This window comes from Oncorhynchus mykiss, chromosome 29 (assembly GCF_057628025.1).
Source record: "Oncorhynchus mykiss isolate SJ-2025 chromosome 29, ASM5762802v1, whole genome shotgun sequence".
NCBI lineage: Eukaryota > Metazoa > Chordata > Actinopteri > Salmoniformes > Salmonidae > Oncorhynchus > Oncorhynchus mykiss.
The window spans coordinates 37,069,393-37,086,978 of record NC_143050.1 but is presented as its reverse complement, the minus strand read 5'-3'; the positions used below and the strand labels follow the sequence as shown (position 1 = coordinate 37,086,978).

The 17,586-nt window shown below is 42.3% G+C and overlaps 1 protein-coding gene and 1 long non-coding RNA gene across 2 annotated transcripts in view; one reads left to right on the top strand and one right to left on the bottom strand.

Moving 5' to 3' along the window:
- Positions 1 to 5,257, bottom strand: part of LOC149970437 (uncharacterized) — a 223,759-nt gene extending 218,502 nt beyond the window's left edge. The window contains exons 1-2 of the long non-coding RNA XR_016493372.1: positions 5,171 to 5,257; positions 4,741 to 4,802 (exon numbers count right to left, since the gene is read on the bottom strand). This is a non-coding gene — a long non-coding RNA (uncharacterized LOC149970437). The remainder of the gene's footprint in view (positions 1 to 4,740; positions 4,803 to 5,170) is intronic.
- Positions 1 to 17,585, top strand: part of LOC110509607 (G protein-coupled receptor kinase 5) — a 28,782-nt gene extending 11,197 nt beyond the window's left edge. The window contains exons 2-15 of the mRNA XM_021590598.3: positions 2,465 to 2,554; positions 6,447 to 6,559; positions 7,011 to 7,088; positions 7,173 to 7,270; positions 7,440 to 7,532; positions 7,641 to 7,704; positions 7,884 to 8,024; positions 8,167 to 8,357; positions 8,629 to 8,666; positions 10,213 to 10,302; positions 15,421 to 15,629; positions 16,191 to 16,328; positions 16,437 to 16,574; positions 16,733 to 17,585. Coding sequence (XP_021446273.3) covers positions 2,465 to 2,554; positions 6,447 to 6,559; positions 7,011 to 7,088; positions 7,173 to 7,270; positions 7,440 to 7,532; positions 7,641 to 7,704; positions 7,884 to 8,024; positions 8,167 to 8,357; positions 8,629 to 8,666; positions 10,213 to 10,302; positions 15,421 to 15,629; positions 16,191 to 16,328; positions 16,437 to 16,574; positions 16,733 to 16,882 — 1,631 coding nt within the window. The 3' untranslated portion in view covers positions 16,883 to 17,585. The remainder of the gene's footprint in view (positions 1 to 2,464; positions 2,555 to 6,446; positions 6,560 to 7,010; positions 7,089 to 7,172; positions 7,271 to 7,439; positions 7,533 to 7,640; positions 7,705 to 7,883; positions 8,025 to 8,166; positions 8,358 to 8,628; positions 8,667 to 10,212; positions 10,303 to 15,420; positions 15,630 to 16,190; positions 16,329 to 16,436; positions 16,575 to 16,732) is intronic.
- The last annotated feature ends 1 nt before the right edge of the window (position 17,586 follows it).

The following is a 17,586-nucleotide window of genomic DNA, read 5'->3' as shown; positions in this document are numbered from 1 at the left end:
GTTTGACGGGAGCCCGGGTCAGGACCGAGGAGCGGACCACTCCAGGACCGAGGAGCGGACCACGTCAGGACCGAGGAGCGGACCACTCCAGGACCGCGGAGCGGACCACTCCAGGGCCGAGGAGCGGACCACTCCAGGACCGAGGAGCGGACCACGTCAGGACCGGGGAGCGGACCACTCCAGGACCGAGGAGCGGACCACGTCAGGACCGAGGAGCGGACCACGTCAGGATCAAACATCCGGTTATCTGGGCCTCCCCCCAGGGTTCTGCTGGGAATGCTGAGCCTCACGAACCTGCTTCCCTATTCCCCAGCTGAACGCAATCGCCAGGCACGAGGTGGGAAGGATGGTCTCGGGTTCCGGGGTTGTAGCCGTGGGGCTATAGCAGCGTGACAGAGCATCCGGCTTGGCATTCTTGGATCCCAGTCGGTATTAGAGGGAGAAGTTGAACCGGGAGAAAAGCAGGGCGCCACTAGCTTGCCTGGAATTGAGACGCTTGGCGGGGAGGAGATAATCCAGGTTCTTGTAGTCGGTCCAAACAATGAATGGATGTTCCACCCTCTTCCAGCCAGTGCCTCCACTCCTCCAACCGTGAGGAGCTCACGATTCCCCACATCGTAGTTCCTCCCAATGGCATAGAGGCGATGGGACAAGGCGGCGCAGGGATGTAACTTGAGGTCCGGGGCAGAATACTGGGACAGGACAGTCCCCCACTCCAACATCATAACAAAATGTGGAAAAAGTCAAGGAGTCTGAATACTTTCCGAATGCACCATGTTCTTCAGACTTTTACTGAGGCAATTGTTGATATCTTGAAAACGACGGGTTCTAGCTAAGATTCTCTTGGAGAATATATGCTGAAATACATTTGTCATGTATGGCAGTACTGTTTTTTTTTAGATAGAAAGATAAGTGTCCTTTTCAAATGCAAGCAAAATATTCTGACATCATCCAGTGTCCGGAAAAGTGGATTGGCAGTATAGGCACGTCTATGGTCTTATTTGCATGCTTTGTTACAATATTTCAGAAACATTTAAATATTTTTAAATATTTTATTTAACTGGTAAAGGTACATTTTTAAATACATCAAGAGAAAAAAAGGACCTATTAGGGTGTGGTGCCTGGCAGTCTATTATCCAGGGTACATGTTAAGTATGCAATCCTAATATACTATGCTTTCTACGGGACTTTTAAAAAACATTCCAAATGACAACAAATGTGTTGTGATAGATTTTTATAAAGAAATGTTTAAGATTCAAATGTCTATTTCAGACTCTGTAAACATCCACAACGGTTGTTTTTCCTCTGTTAAAGTACTAATGGAAATGGCACGTTTCTTTGTATTATTGTTTTTGTGTTCAACCAAGCCTTTCCTTCCAACTGACCATGCATGTTTTGACCTAAGGTCTACGAACTCAGACTTTTGCTAATTAGTTCAGTCTGCCCCAAAAAGTGTGTCTATTTCATGTAACATACATAACGCTTCTTATTTGCTTCTTCTCCAACATCCGCTTTTTTGGGGTATACCCTCCCCAAGGGGTACTGTAGACACCAGTGGAGGCTGCTGAGGGGAGGATGGCTCATTACCACGAGCCTGTCCTCCCCAATTAAGGTGCCACCAACCTCCTGTGGTAGGCACACACATCAAAACATGACTTTATATTTTGTTTTTCCATTCTGTGAGACATTAATGTTGGGATTTTGCGTGAGGTCACAAAACAGGTTGCACTGTGAGTGTGCGTTTTTTTGGTTTTACTATCCTTGTGGGGACTAGAATTTTCAGACAAGTGGGGTCATTTTGCTGGTCCCCACAAAGAAAAAGGCTATTTTAGGCTTAGGGGTTAGGTTTAGGGTTTGGTTTACAATTAGTGTTAGAATTAGGGTTAAGGTTAGGGAAAATAGAATTTTGAATGGGAATCAATGGTTTGGTCCCCGCAAGGATTGTAAAACAAATGTGTGTGTGTGTGTAGGATGCAGTGCTACTGTATGTGGACCCATAGGCTTTGTTCCTGCTCCTAGACCTATTTATAGATCTCTCTTTTGGAATGGATGGATGCTGGAACCTGATTGACAAGGAAACTACACACACACACACACACACACACACACACACACTGGAACAAAGGTTGTTGTTGACAGACTGATAGTAATCTATTTCCAGTGTGTTGAGATGAACGAAAAGGTAAACAGAGCAAAGACCTTCAGGTTAAGGTTGTAACTATTCAACTAGAAGCCTGAATCTGTCCAGTTATCAAATGTGAGATGTTTTGGTCTTACTGCCGATATTGTTTATCTATTTATTTTATTTCTGAATCCCCCTGTTAACATATCACACACAATACATAACCCAAAGGGTTGAATAAACTAACATGCTTTTGGGTAAGAAAAACAGTATACTATGACAGCTCAGCTGTAAAATCAAATGTCTTCTCATTCTTCCCTACCCTGTTGCATCTCTCTCCAGGTGGAGGAGGAAAAGGCAGGAGTTGGAAATGGAGAAGGATGCTGCGCTTCCCTCACATAAGCCAGTGTATGGAGCTGGGTAACACCATCGGTCAGTGTGTGTTTGTTTGTGTGTGTGTGTGCGTGTGTGTGTGTCAGGGCTGTGGGAATTGACTCCCATTCAACTCATGAGTTGAAATTTGAATTGAATTGACCACACCCAACAGGATGTAGAATTTGAATGTCAGGAAGTAGAATTTAATTTGGTTCAATTCAAAGAAATTCCACTCTATCGTTGAACATGAGAGTTTCATTGAATCCGACAGGTCACACTTCCAGATAACAAAGAATATATAACTTTTCTCTATAAAAAAAATTAATATGCTCTTTGAAACTTAATAGCCAATTATATTTCCACCAACCATTTAATTTGTTTGAAAAATAAATGTAAGGCCTCAGGGTCAACTTGAGGGTTAAACGAATGCATTCTGGGAAATGTATTATTTTTCCCATATTGAACTAAATGTAAGTGATTACTGAAATATAAAAACTTAGAATATTCACATACAGGTTTTGTTTTCCTTGATCATACATTTTAAGGTTTTGTCCTGAAAATCTATTGTATCAACAATATTTCATATGCATGTACAGTTGAAGTCGGAAGGTTTATATACACCTTAGCCAAATACATTTAAACTCAGTTTTTCACAATTCCTGACATTTAATCCTATTACAAATTCCCTGTCTTAGGTCAGTTAGGTTCACCACTTTATTTTAAGAATGTAAAATGTCAGAATTATTTATTTCAGCTTTTATTTATTTCATCACTTTCCCAGTGAGTCAGAAGTTAAACTTAAACTCAATTAGTATTTTGTAGCATTGCCTTTAAATTGTTTAACTTGGGTCAAACGTTTCGGGTAGCCTTTCACAAGCTTCCCACAATAAGTTGAGTGAATTTTGGCCCAGTCCTCCTGACAGAGCTGGTGTAACTGAGTCAGGTTTGTAGGCCTCCTTGCTCGCACACGCTTTGTCAGTTCCGCCCACAAATGTTCTATGGGATTGAGGTCAGGGCTTTGTGATGACCACTCCAATACCTTAACTTTGTTGTCCTTAAGCCATTTTGCCACTATGGGGTCATTGTCCATTTGGAAGACCCATTTGCGACCAAGCTTTAACTTCCCGACTGATGTCTTGAGATGTCGCTTCAATATATCCACATAATTTTAATTCCACATGATGCCATCTATTTTGTGAAGTGCACCAGTCCCTCCTGCAGCAAAGCACCCCCACAACATGATGCTGCCACCCCCGTGCTTCACGGTGGGATGTTGTTCTTCGGCTTGCAAGCCACCCCCTTTTTCCTCCAAACATAACGATGGTCATTATGACCAAACAGTTCTATTTTTGTTTCATCAGACCAGAAGAAATTTCTCCAAAAAGTATGATATTTGTCCACATGTGCAGTTGCAAACCGTAGTCTGGCTTTTTTTATGGCAGTTTTGGAGCAGTGGCTTCTTCCTTGCTGAGCAGCCTTTCCGGTTATGTCGATATAGGACTCGTTTTACTGTGGATATAGATACTTTTGTAGCTGTTTCCTCCAGCATGTTCACAAGGTCATTTGCTGTTGTTCTGGGATTGATTTGCACTTTTTACACCAAAGTACGTTCATCTCTAGGAGACAGAACGCGTCTCCTTCCTGAGCGGCATGACGGCTGCATGGTCCCATGGTGTTTATACATGCGTACTATTGTTTGTACAGATGAACGTGGTACCTTCAGGTGTTTGGAAATTGCTCCCAAGAATGAACCAGACTTGTGGAAGTCTACAATATTTTTTCTGAGGTCTTGGCTGATTTATTTTGATTTTCCCATGATGTCAAGCAAAGAGGCACTGAGTTTGAAGGTAGGCCTTGGAATACATCCACAGGTACACCTACAATTAGCCTATCAGAAGCTTCTAAAGCCGTAACATAATTTTCTGGAATTTTCCAAGCTGTTTAACCTTTCTGATCTCCCCATCCCGGATCCGGGATCGTGAATACAGACTCAAGCTCATTACCATAACGCAACGTTAACTATTCATGAAAATCGCAAATGAAATGAAATAAATATGCTAGCTCTCAAGCTTAGCCTTTTGTTAACAACACTGTCATCTCAGATTTTCAAAATATGCTTCTCAACCATTGCAAAACAAGCATTTGTGTAACAGTATTGATGGCTAACGTAGCATTTAGCATTAGCATTCAGCTGGCAACATTTACACAAAAAAACAGAAAAGCATTCAAATAAAATCATTTACCTTTGAAGAACTTCAGATGTTTTCAATGAGGAGACTCTCAGATAGCAAATGTTCAGTTTTTCCTGAAAGATTATTTGTTTAGGACAAATCGCTCCGTTTTCTGCGTCACGTTTAGCTATGAAAAAACCCCTGTATCCAGGATTGTGTAAATCTATCAGCAAGCTCATTAGCATAACACAACGTTAACTATTCATGAAAATCGCAAATGAAATGAAATAAATATGCCATCTCTCAAGCTTAGCCTTTTGTAAACAACACTGTCATCTCAGATTTTCAAAATATGCTTCTCAACCATAGGAAAACAATAATTTGTGTAAAAGTAGCTAGCTAGCGTTAGCATTTAGCGTTAGCATTTAGCGTTAGCATTAGCGTTAGCATCCAGCACGCAACATTAACAAAAACATAAAAGCCTTCAAATAAAATCCTTTACCTTTGAAGAACTTCTGATGTTTTCAATGAGGATACTCTCAGTTAGATAGCAGATGCTCAGTTTTTCCAAAAAGATTATTTGTGTATTAGAAATAGCTCCGTTTTATACATCACATTTGGCTACCAAAAAAAATCAGAAAATTCAGTCCTCAAAACACTAACTTTTTTCCAAATTAACTCCATAATATCGACTGAAAACACGGCAAACGTTGTTTAGAATCAATCATCAAGGTGTTTTTCACATATCTCTTCATTGATACATCGTTCTTGGACACATGGTTTCTCCCCTATATCAAATGGAAAAGTACTAGCAGCTGGCAATTGCGCACCGAATTCCACGCAGGACACCAGGCGGACACTTGGAAAATGTAGTCTCTTATGGTCAATCTTCCAATGATATGCCTACAAATACGTCACAATGCTGCTAAGACCTTGGGCGAACGACAGAAAGTGTAGGCTCATTCCTTGCGCAATCACAGCCATATAAGGAGACAATGGAAAACAGAGCTTCAGAAATTCTGCTAATTCCTGGTTGATGCATCATCTTGGTTTCGCCTGTAGAATGAGTTCTGGGGCACTTACAGACAAAATCTTTGCAGATTCTGAAACTTCAGAGTGTTTTCTTTCCAAAACTGTCAAGAATATGCATAGTCGAGCATCTTTTCGTGACAAAATATCGCGCTTAAAACGGGAACGTTTTTTATCCAAAAATGAAATAGCGCCCCTAGAGATCTAACAGGTTAAAGGCACAGTCAACTTAGTGTAACTTCTGACCCACTGGAATTGTGATACAGTGAATTATAAGTGAAATAATGTGTCTGTAAGCAATTGTTGGAAAAATAACTCGTACAAAGTAGATGTCCTAACCGACTTGCCAAAACTATAGTTTGTTTAACAAGAAATTTGTGGAGTGGTTGAAAAACGAGTTTTAATGACTCCAACCTAAGTGTATGTAAACTTCTGACTTCAACTGTATATAATGACATGTTTGATGTTTTATGTACAAAATGTATATTTGTATAGACTACAGCTAATATACAATAGAAGAGGCATTTGAATTTCAATTAATTTCACTGAATTCAGTTCTATTGCCTTTAATACCAATTTCAATTGAAATTCTGTATCATGTTTACTACTTCAATTCAAAAGGACTTATGACGCATTCTCAATGCAATTATGAATTGAGCACAACCCTGGTGTGTATGTGTGTCTATGTGCGTGTGTGAGTGCAAGTTTTGTATGTGTAATACTGTATGTTTGTAATGTGTTTGTTTCAGCGAGAGACTACTCCAGTCTGTGTGTGAAGCAGCCTATTGGCAGACAACTATTCTGTCTCTTCTGTCAGAGCAAACCTGAGCTACGGCACTGCAACTCCCTACTGGACAAAATGGTACGATCCACTATATAGGCCTTATTCACTATAAAGGAGGTGGTATGGTCCATTTTGGGGGAGATGGTCCGACTGAATGCTGCGAGCTGATGTTAAAGTACACTCTGCTGAAAGACCTGCGTCATAGCAAAGTGATGCCATATTTCCGAAAGGGGTGTGTTTTGGGCGCACGGCCAGGAAAGAGTTCTAATATGATAACTTTGTTAGAAACGTAAAGTATGTTACAGTATGCAGAAGACGTCTTATGTCTACTGGGTTATAAATAACTTTGTTATTCAGATCTCTCTGTATTTCCTTATTGGCCTGGATTCAATGGAATGCTGAGATTTAGTGACCTGGGTCGTTCATGAAGAACGATCAAGCAATCAGTGACAGATACTAGACGGGGATCTTCAAAATTCATGTTGACAAAACAGGAATCACAAGTACAGATGTCTTTGAATTTTTACAGGGGGAGTATGAGGTGCAATCAGATGAAGATAGGAAGAGTTTTGGCATGCAAATCATTAACAGGTTCCTCAGTAGACAGGTACCGTCTCTTCACACACACACACTAAAGGTTGATTTCTCACTTTAGATTTGTGCTAAATAACTGTGTATGTTCTCCTGCCAGTCGTCTGAGTGTGTACAGGTTGTGGAGAGCTATGGTAAGAGGTGCAGAGAGAGTCTGGAGGTGAGGCACGGTAGAGACATCTTCATTGACTGCACAGAGTGAGTCTGACCCTTATCCTAACCACAGATCTCTAAACACTGACCTCCCTCTTACTCCAACCTTCCCCATGTTGCTCTCACCCTTCCCTCCACTCTTACCCCACGCATGAGTGAATGTGAATGTGTGTGCTGCGAAGTAATTCACCCTTCTCTCACTGTGTGATCACAGTGACCTCCATGAGTTCCTGAGTGGTGCCCCCTTCCTTCAGTACCTGCAGAGCATGTACTTTGAGCGTTTTCTGCAGTGGAAGATGGTAGAGAGGTCAGTGCATATGGACGGGTGTGTGTTTGACTGAGTAATCAAACTAAGTGAGATATGTCCCCACGTGCTTGACACCCAGCCACTAACTGGGTATTTCTCTCCCACCAGACAACCCGTTACCAAACACACCTTCAGACAGTACAGGATGCTGGGCAAGGGAGGCTTCGGGGAGGTTAGGCTTCTTTCACTACACTTCTTTTCACAAAGTTTTGGAGAGAAATCAAAACTGAAAAGATAGAGCCCAAATCCAACTTGAGATGCAAATTATTAACTACAATTTTGATCATGAGGATTCAGCTCATACAATCTCCGCCTCCCCATCCTTTTCTCCCTTCCTCCCCTCTCCCCCAGGTGTGGGCATGCCAGGTGCGAGCCTCTGGGAAGATGTATGCATGTAAGAAGCTGGAGAAGACTCACATGAAGAAGAGGAGAGGAGAAGCCATGGCCCTCAACGAGAAACAGATACTGGAAAAGCTCAACAGCAGATTTGTGGTAGGGTTCTTCACACAATCGGACTCTCTCTGTCTCTCCATCCTCTTCTCCTTCTTTCCATCCTTTTTCCCTCATCCCCTCTTTTATTTTTGTCTCTCTATGTCCTCTCTTCCCCTCCATCCTCCCATAACTTTATCTCTAGGTGAGTCTGGCGTATGCGTATGAGACCAAACAATCTCTTTGTCTGGTGCTAAGCATAATGAACGGAGGAGACCTGCGGTTCCACATCTATAACATTGGTCCTCCAGGCCTGGAGCCGGCCAGGGTTCGGTTCTATGCTGCTGAGGTCTGCTGTGGTCTCCACCACCTCCACCAGAGGAACATTGTCTACAGGTCAGTAGACACAGGCTCTGTCCTGATTCTACACTCTTTTCCAGAAGTGTGCCCTCGCACACTCCCCTTCATGGATTTAAAAGCATAGGATTGGTGTAAGTATTGACTGGAAGGAGTTCCCCCCCATTGTAAATCTGTGCGAGAAATTGTTTGCCCACCTCTTGCACACTTCTGGAAAAGGGTGGAGAACTGGAACACAACCAGATTAAAACAGATTGTGACATTGAAAAGGCACTGTACTGACTTCTGTCTTTTTGTTTTTCTGTTTCAGGGATCTAAAACCGGAGAACATACTTCTGGATGACAATGGTAGGCACACTTCAATAATATCGCAATCCAGGAGCGCAACTTTGGTTTGAGAAGTGGTGGTGGGGGGCATAATTATTATTATCCAGTCAGATAAGCACACCAAACAAAAGTTGAAAGTTGCACCTCTGTCGCAACCTTATCTGTGCTTCACGCCCAGATCAGATCACGCTTCCATCGAAGCAGAATCTAGTTTCCCCAAACAGGATATCCTGGTGACGTCATTTCAGATTTGCTTTTCACACAAACGGTTGGTCTATCAGGAAGTAAGTTAACGGTGTGTGATAAGCAGGTCTAGTATATATTTAGATCAACGTATTTGCACCTGTTCCAAACTTGGCAGTGTGTTGGAGGCACCTGTAGATGATATCTACCATACCACTGTAATTAGTAACTACCTCACAGGATACACACACTCTGCCGATGTCACCTGACAAAAACATCCTATTTCTTTCCTCATATACAGTGCATTCGGAAAGTATTCAGACCCCTTCACTTTTTCCACATTTTGTTACAGCCTTATTCGACATTGGATTACATTGAATAGGGGGGACAAAATCTACACCCAATACCCCATAATGACAAGGCAAAAACTGGTTGAGTAATTTTTGCAATTTATTAAAAATAAAAACAGAAATTCTGTATTCAGACCCTTTACTTAGTACTTTGTTGAAGCACCTTTGGCAGCGCTAACAGCATTGAGTCTTCTTGTGTATGACGCTACAAGCTTGGCACACCTGTATTTTGGGAGTTTCACCCATTCTTCTCTGCTGATCCTCTCAAGCTCTGTCAGGTTGGATGGGGATTGTCGCTGCACAGCTATTTTCAGGTCTCTCCAGAGATGTTCGTTCGGCTTCAAGTCTGGGCTCTGGCAGCTCTAGGAAGTGTCTTGGTGGTTCCAAACTCCTTCCATTTTAATAATGATGGAGGCCACTGTGTTCTTGGGGACCTTCAATGCTGCATAATTGTTTTGGTATCCTTCCCCAGATCTGTGACTCGACACAATCTTGTCTCGTAGCTCTACGAACAGTTCCTTCGACCACATGGTTTGGTTTTTGCTCCAACATACACCGTCAACTGTGGGACCTTATATAGACAGGTGTGTGCCTTTCCAAATCATGTACAATCAACTGAATTTACCACAGGTAGACTCCAATCACGTTGCAGAAACATCTCAAGGATGATCAATGGAAACAGGATGCAACTAAGCTCAATTGAGTCTCATAGCAAAAGGTCTGAATACTTCCGAAGGAATCTGTTTTTTATTTTCAATAAATTTGAAAAAACTCCAAAAATCTGTTTTCGCGTAGATTGATTGTGCGTAGATTGATGAGGAACATTTTTATTGAATCAATTTTAGAATAAGACTAACGTAACAAAATGTGGGAAAAGTGAAGGTGTCTGAACACTTTCTGAAAGCACTGTACTTTGTGTTCGATGATTTTCCCTGTCATGGGAAAACGTTGATCTATTATGTGAAATAATCTGTGGCTACCATACTATATGAACTAATGCTCCACTTAACCCCTCCCCTCACCTCCTCTCTTAGGGCACATCCGTATCTCAGACCTGGGCCTGGCGGTGAAGCTATCCGGGGGGAATCTGGTACGAGGCAGGGTGGGGACCCTGGGTTACATGGGTACGTGGCTCTAACCTACTGTACACTTACATGTTGTAGTGGTGATTCCCTATGAAAAGCCGCTGGCACAGGAGAGAGCCGTCCATAACACGTCCACAAGAATCAACTTTCCAAACGTTACTCTTGTCGGCTGAAGTTCCCATTTATTGCGCATTTAAAATATAAATAGCTCCAATACACATATTCCTATACAAAAAGGTGCAGAGAGAAGCATTTTATAAGCTGTGTCTGTGATATGGTTAAGAACTGTATGCGCTCTCCTCTCAACTGTGCTTACCCTTCCTGGTCACCTGTGCTACCTACACACACACGACCAGTGACCCCATCATATAGTGTACAAAACAATTTAAAATAGCCCTTGACAGACAACATACACACAACACATAAACAGGCCAAAATGGCTCCTACACACCAGCCCCTAATTGTTCTCTGATTTAGGGAAGAAACAATTACACAAATGTATGTGTGTGGATTAGTCTTCAGGAAGGGATGATCTTCAGGACCAGAGGTTGCTAGCACTTTGCCCCTTTTCAGCATAAGTTCTGTAGTAGCTCCCGAGTGGCACAGTGGTCTAAGACACTGCATCTCAGTGCAAGAAGCATCACTGCAGTACCTAGTTCGAAAATATGTGGACAACTACAAATCCCTAGGTTTCTGGTTAGACTGTAAACTCTCCTTCCAGACTCACATTAAAATACTCCAATCCAAATTTGAATCTAGAACCGGCTTCCTATTTCGCAACAAAGCATCCTTCACTCATGCTGCCAAACATACCCTCGTAAAACTGACCATCCTACCGATGTCATTTACAGAATAGCCTCCAACACTATACTCAACTAATTGGATTCAGTCTACCACAGCGCCATCTGTTTTGTCACCAAAGCCCCATATACTACCCACCACTGCGACCTGTACGCTCTGTACGCTCACCGATCACTGCACCTGCACATAGCTCATCTGTAAATACCCCATCCAATCTACCTCATCCCCATACTGTATTTATTTATTTATCTTGCTCCTTTGCACCCCAGTATCTCTACTTGCACATTCATCTTCTACACATTCTACCATTCCAGTGTTTAATTGCTATATTGTAATTACTTCACCACCATGGCCTATTTATTTCCTTACTTCTCTTATCCGACCTCATTTGCACACACTGTATATATATTTTTGTACTGTATTATTGATTGTGTGTTTGTTTATTCCATGCGTAACTCTGTGTTGTATGTGTCGAACTGCTTTGCTCTATCTTGGCCAGGTCCTAGTTGCAAATGAGAACTTGTTCTCAACTAGCCTACCTGGTTAAATAAAGGTGAAATATATATTTTTAAAATCACATCCGGCCGTGATTGGGAGTCCCATAGGGTGGCGCACAATTGGCCCAGCATCGTCCGGGTTTGGCCGGGGTAGGCCGTCATTGTAAATAAGAATTTGTTCTTAACGGACTTCCCTAGTTACATTTTTTTAAAGTAGCTTGACCCCAGTGTGCCACTCCTATGTGTAGATGTGGTGGGCAGTAACAGCAGGGCAGCCAATCTGTCCTGGGTTGCCACCACCTTCTCCTAAGGGGCCGCCAGAGACCCACACCAATGGGATCCATCTCCAACACGGTCGTCACAAGCAGGGTTGATGGCCTGTGGAGCATCGCTGCCAATCCACCATATTGTAGTTTTTATCTGTCAATTTCTTACATGTTATCAGAGCAGTGGTTTTCCACTTCTTCCTTTACAATCCATCTTCACCTCATGAAGCCCACTCACCAGAAGGTTTGATTATTCAATGACATGACGCCACTCTTTGCCTGTTCACCAATGTGAAGATACAGAGCCCAATACTCTGTTCTCATGTTCATAAATGAAGCATCAACATATTGGATAGTCTCTATTGTACTACATCATAATAAGTCACATACCTCCGCTACACTACTCCGATACGCATCAGTAGGGAATAAGAAGTGAGTATACTGAAAAAAAACTGGGTGTACGGCTTACATGCCGACTAGACCAGGCACGTCATTGTGAGCATATTGATTTTGTCCATCCACACCAGACGCGATCAGGACAGGCAGGTTGAAATATCAAAACGAACCCAGAACCAACTATATATGAATTTGGGGACAGATCGAATACGACTTTTTTTTAACCTTTATTTAACTAGGAATCGAACCAGGGTCTGTAGTGACGCCTCTAGCACTGAGATGTAGTGCCTTAGACTGCTGCGGCACACGGGAGCTCCCATGACATTAAAGGATAAGCAGTCCATTCACTCAGACATAAGCCTGTAGAGGTCCCAATCATAATAATACAGAAACACAACCATTAAGCATTTCCCAAATCGAAATGTACAACTATTACTTCCCAAAGAAACATCACATTTAGCACACAAAGTAACCCGTGACAAAGTTTAAAGTGGAACTGTCAGCATTTTAATATGAAACAGAATCATATCAGTCAAAAATATAAAATTCCCAGTTAATGCTACAAAACCAACTTTAAAAGGAGGTTTTAAAAATAGGGTATATTTAACTCAACGTTCCATGACGAACACTAAGGCATTGTTGGCAGTATAAATGGATGCAGTTCAATGCATGATTAATATAATTCACCAGTACATTTCATGGTAGTCCAAAAAATATTGCTATGAGTTTGTAAATCACAGCTGGCCTGGTACATTGTCTGCTGCCTCCATTCAGGATGTACTGTTTCAGTTTCAATGACTCAATATTCTGGACAAAAACAGACATGTAATTCAGGCTGGGAATGTCAATACAATCAAACTAGCAAGTGCATCATCACAGGTCAGTCATAACATGGCTAATAGGCTAGCATATCTATTTATGTAGCAAGATGAAAACACAGAGCCTAACATTAGCTAGCTGGAGGAGCTGGAGGAGTGGGTGAGTGACTTTTTACCTTCATATTCTTTTTCGGTGTCATTTGGTTAGCTAGCAAGAACTTGAACAACTGTTATCTCTTTCTCTCTGACACCCGCTGAATATGACCGGTGTCAGTAAACGTAGGCAAAAAAAAAAGTAATAGTCAAGAATGCCCTAGATAACATGTAAACAGCCCTGCAACAGTGAGTAAAATTGTCATTTGTGTCTGGAAGAAGCTAGCTAGCAAACTTTAGCCAGTTAGCCCGGGAGCTTGGTTAGGACAAGCAAGAATTTATTTTTATTTTACCTTTATTTAACTAACTCCGTTAGTTTCAATGACGGCCTAGGAACAGTGCTTTTTCAGGGGCAGAACGACCTTCCTTCCGGTTACTAGTCCAACGCTCTAACCACTAGGCTACCCTGCCGCCCCAGGGAATTGTCAGGCGAGCTGCAGAAGGATGATGAGGCTACAATTCCCCATCGTTTTTCAGTGCAATTTTGATGGCCGAGTAGCTGAAAAAGTTGTTCCTTCATTAGATTTTAGCTCATCTTGCTCTGGCAAGCATTAGTTGTTGATCTTGTTGTTGTTGATGTTCATAACTGAGGGAGAAGGAGCCTACCTTTTTCAGAGTTGTTTGATCAAAAATACTGTAAAGTTCCCAAATGTAAGAGTACTCCTGTGATGTTCACAGATTTGTGTGTGTGTGTGTGTGTGAGAGAGACTGGGCTTGAGGGAGGCCGTTGTCTAGTCCTTTGGGTGTCCTTGGACATGTTGTGTCAAACTGAAACTGTATAGAAAGTGATCTCAGTCTGGGACCGGCAGTTGCTCAATGGACCAGCTCGGCTTGTTACTGTGTAATAAAGTCAACATTGAATTCACAAGCTTCGGTGTCTAAGATATATTAAAATACGTATTTCCGACACAAATGGCTTGTTTGTATAAAGGCCTACTGTAGCTCCGATTGGCTATAGTGCACTGGTCTGTGTAGACCGGTCCTGGACAACACCAATGTTTTTATTCGGTTTTATTTACTGCAGTGTATTAATTGTCCAAATGCACGGCCGCTTTTCACAAATGCCTTAGTATACGTAATTCCCAGACGTTCTAAGAATTTATAAAAACATTAAAATGACCGTATTTAAGTGGTCGCTTGTCAGAAAGTTTTTTTTAAAGTGTCATTCCTGGGGGTTTATATTAAGTGATTTTAATAAGATTTCATGTTGCTAAAATGCTATCAGTTCCACGTTAAATGCAACAATGTTTCACACAAACAAGTCATTTTCAAAGAGATGGCTAACAGCAAAAAAGCCGCAATAAAAATAATAATTAAAAAAACAGTTCCACTCACCAGATGGTGATCATTTGAAACTTAATTTCTTGTTGAAAGTTATTCCTGAAAAGGGAGAAGCTAACAAATTAGCAACATCATCCTCTTTGATAACACCTGCTGCAAACTAGCCGACAACAAGCTAGCTAGCCCACCCATGGGAAAACTGCTGCTCGCTATTGCGCAGCAAGTTTTACCTAAATTATTGTAATAATGGTCCCATCCATTAAGTCAAAATGTGATTCCACGTCAACACTTTTCCCTAATACAATTTAAATAGTGGACATTTAACTTTTGTGGTGGCCTTTTGACAAAATTAAAATCATGGTAATTGAACTCGCATATTTCTGGTCTCGGTCTTGACTCAGACCCCTTCTCCCAGTCTTGACTAGGACCCCTTCTCCCAGTCTTGACTAGGACCCCTTCTCCCAGTCTTGACTCGGACCCCTTCTCCCAGTCTTGACTAGGACCCCTTCTCCCAGTCTTGACTCGGACCCCTTCTCCCAGTCTTGACTCGAACCCCTTCTCCCAGTCTTGACTCGAACCCCTTCTCCCAGTCTTGACTCGGACCCCTTCTACCAGTCTTGACTCGGACCCCTTCTCCCAGTCTTGACTCGTACCCCTTCTCCCAGTCTTGACTCGTACCCCTTCTCCCAGTCTTGACTAGGAATTTGGCTCCAACAGGTTGTGTATTCATATCTTGTGGACTTCAAAAAGTGCAAGGTATATGAAATATCATTACAAGACTTGCACACTGTTTAGATGCCCACAGTGGTCAAAATGAATATATATATATATTTTTACATTCACCTTTTCCTTCCAGATGTTGTACTAAGTCTCATTACAGATCTAATTTAGGAGCAACAACAAACAGGGAGTGGACATTTCCAAACCCGTCCCTCTTTCCCTCAGCTCCAGAGGTGATTGGCCATGAGTACTACGGGATAAGCCCTGATTGGTGGGGCCTGGGCTGCCTTGTGTACGAGATGACGGCCGGACGATCCCCATTCAAGAGACAAGGGGAGCAATTGACAGCAAAAGAGATGGAGAGAAGGATACAGGAGACGGAGGAGGTGTACAGGAAGACATTTAGCAGCGAGACAGAAGACTTCTGCCGCTCTGTGAGACTAGACTTTTGCTCAGCTTTGACCTGAAGCTTGTCAACTAAATGTAGTTCAAATGTAAATGTAACTGTCAACATAAAGGAAACACCAACAATGTGTCTTAATAGGGCGTTGGGCCACCACCAGCCATCAGAACAGATTCAATGCGCCTTGGCATAGATTCTACAAGTGTCTGAAACTCTGATGGAAGGATGCAACACCATTTCCCCCCTGAGAAATTCCATAATTTGGTATTTTGTTGATGGTGGTGGAAAACACTGTCTCAGGCACCACTCCAGAATCTCCCATAAGTGTTATTGGGTTAAGATCTGGTGACAGAGACAACCTTTAATGCTCCTTTGAAAGTCACTAAGATCTCTTATAATGGACAACTGGGCATTTATATACATGACCCAAAGCATGGGTCAGGGACCACGTGTGGAAGCACCTGCTTTCAATACACTCAAGTGTTTCCTTTATTTTAGCAGTTACCTATAGTTCTATATTAGAACTGCATCGATGCTTTTCTCTCTCTCGCTCTCACTAATCTTTCTCTTTCACCCCCCACCGCTCTCTCAGCTGTTGACCAAAGACCCGAGACAGAGGTTAGGGTGTCGAAGGTGTGGGGTGGAAGGGGTCAAGTCCCATCCCTTCTTCAGCACCATCAACTTCAGGAGGCTGGACGCCGGAGTCATTGAGCCACCCTTCAAACCAAATGTACATACCCTATCTGTACCCACTAACCTCTACTTGTTAACCCCCAACTATAGCATTAACCCTAATGAAGGCATGTCATCATCCCCATCCTTCCCTCCCTCTGTCCAGCCCAGGGCGGTGTACTGCAAGGATGTGCAGGACATTGATGAGTTCTCCACAGTAAAAGGAGTCATTTTGGAGAGGACAGACGACGACTTCTACACCAAGTTTAACACAGGCTGCGTGGCCATACCCTGGCAGACAGAGGTAAAGTCAACTGCAGCAGATGACCTTTGATTTAGTTACGTTTTGTTCAATTCAATGCAATTTATCCTCTTGGTAGCAATTTGAACATAAGGTTAGGTATGGTTACGTCATAGGCTAATAGAGATCACTCGCCTTTCTCCCCCCGTCTCTCTCTATAGATGATAGAGATGGGTTGTTTCAAGGAGCTGAATGTGTTTGGCCCTCAGGGTTCTAGACCCCCTGACCTGGACTGGGGCCAGAATCCTGCCCCAGAGAAACCTAAACGTAGACTGCTGGACCGCATCTTCCACAAGACACACACCTGTTGATAGATGGGCTTCCTCAAACCCACTGCAACATTAGTTGTAAATGAGAGCATTCCCTCAATCAGCTTGTAGAATAAAATTATTTGTTGGTGATCACTCAGCACACTGATCAATACACAGATCAACCAGTTAGTACTTTTTTTTCTTTTTTTTTAATGTATGTTACCTTTATTTAACTAGGCAAGTCAGTTAAGAACAAATTCATATTTTCAATGACTGCCTAGGAACAGTGGGTTAACTTGTTCAGGGGCAGAATGACAGATTTGTACCTTGTCAGCTCTGGGATTTGAACTTGCAACCTTTCGGTTACTAGTCCAAAGCTCTAACCACTAGGTTAGAGCCTGCCGCCTTCTGCAAATCAACAACCCAAACACAGCCAAAGAAGAACAAGAATCTGTGGCCAGATGTTCTCACTTTCTCTCCAGCACTTAAAGAGCGCACACTTTAAAGATGAAGTGACAAGACGGGGCTTTATTTAAGAGATGTCTTTAAAATGTCTCTGTCATACACTCGGGCCATACCATCTATCATTCACCAGCACAGGCCAAAGGGACCATCCCCAAACTATCATACTGAGGAGAGGCGGTCTTATTTCTGTAAAACACTCATTTAGAATGATCAAAGGGAAACCTCAGCAAAGAGTGTTTTGATTTTGTACCTACCTGTGTTTTGTATGTAACCTCAGAATAAAGAGCCTGAAAACAAAT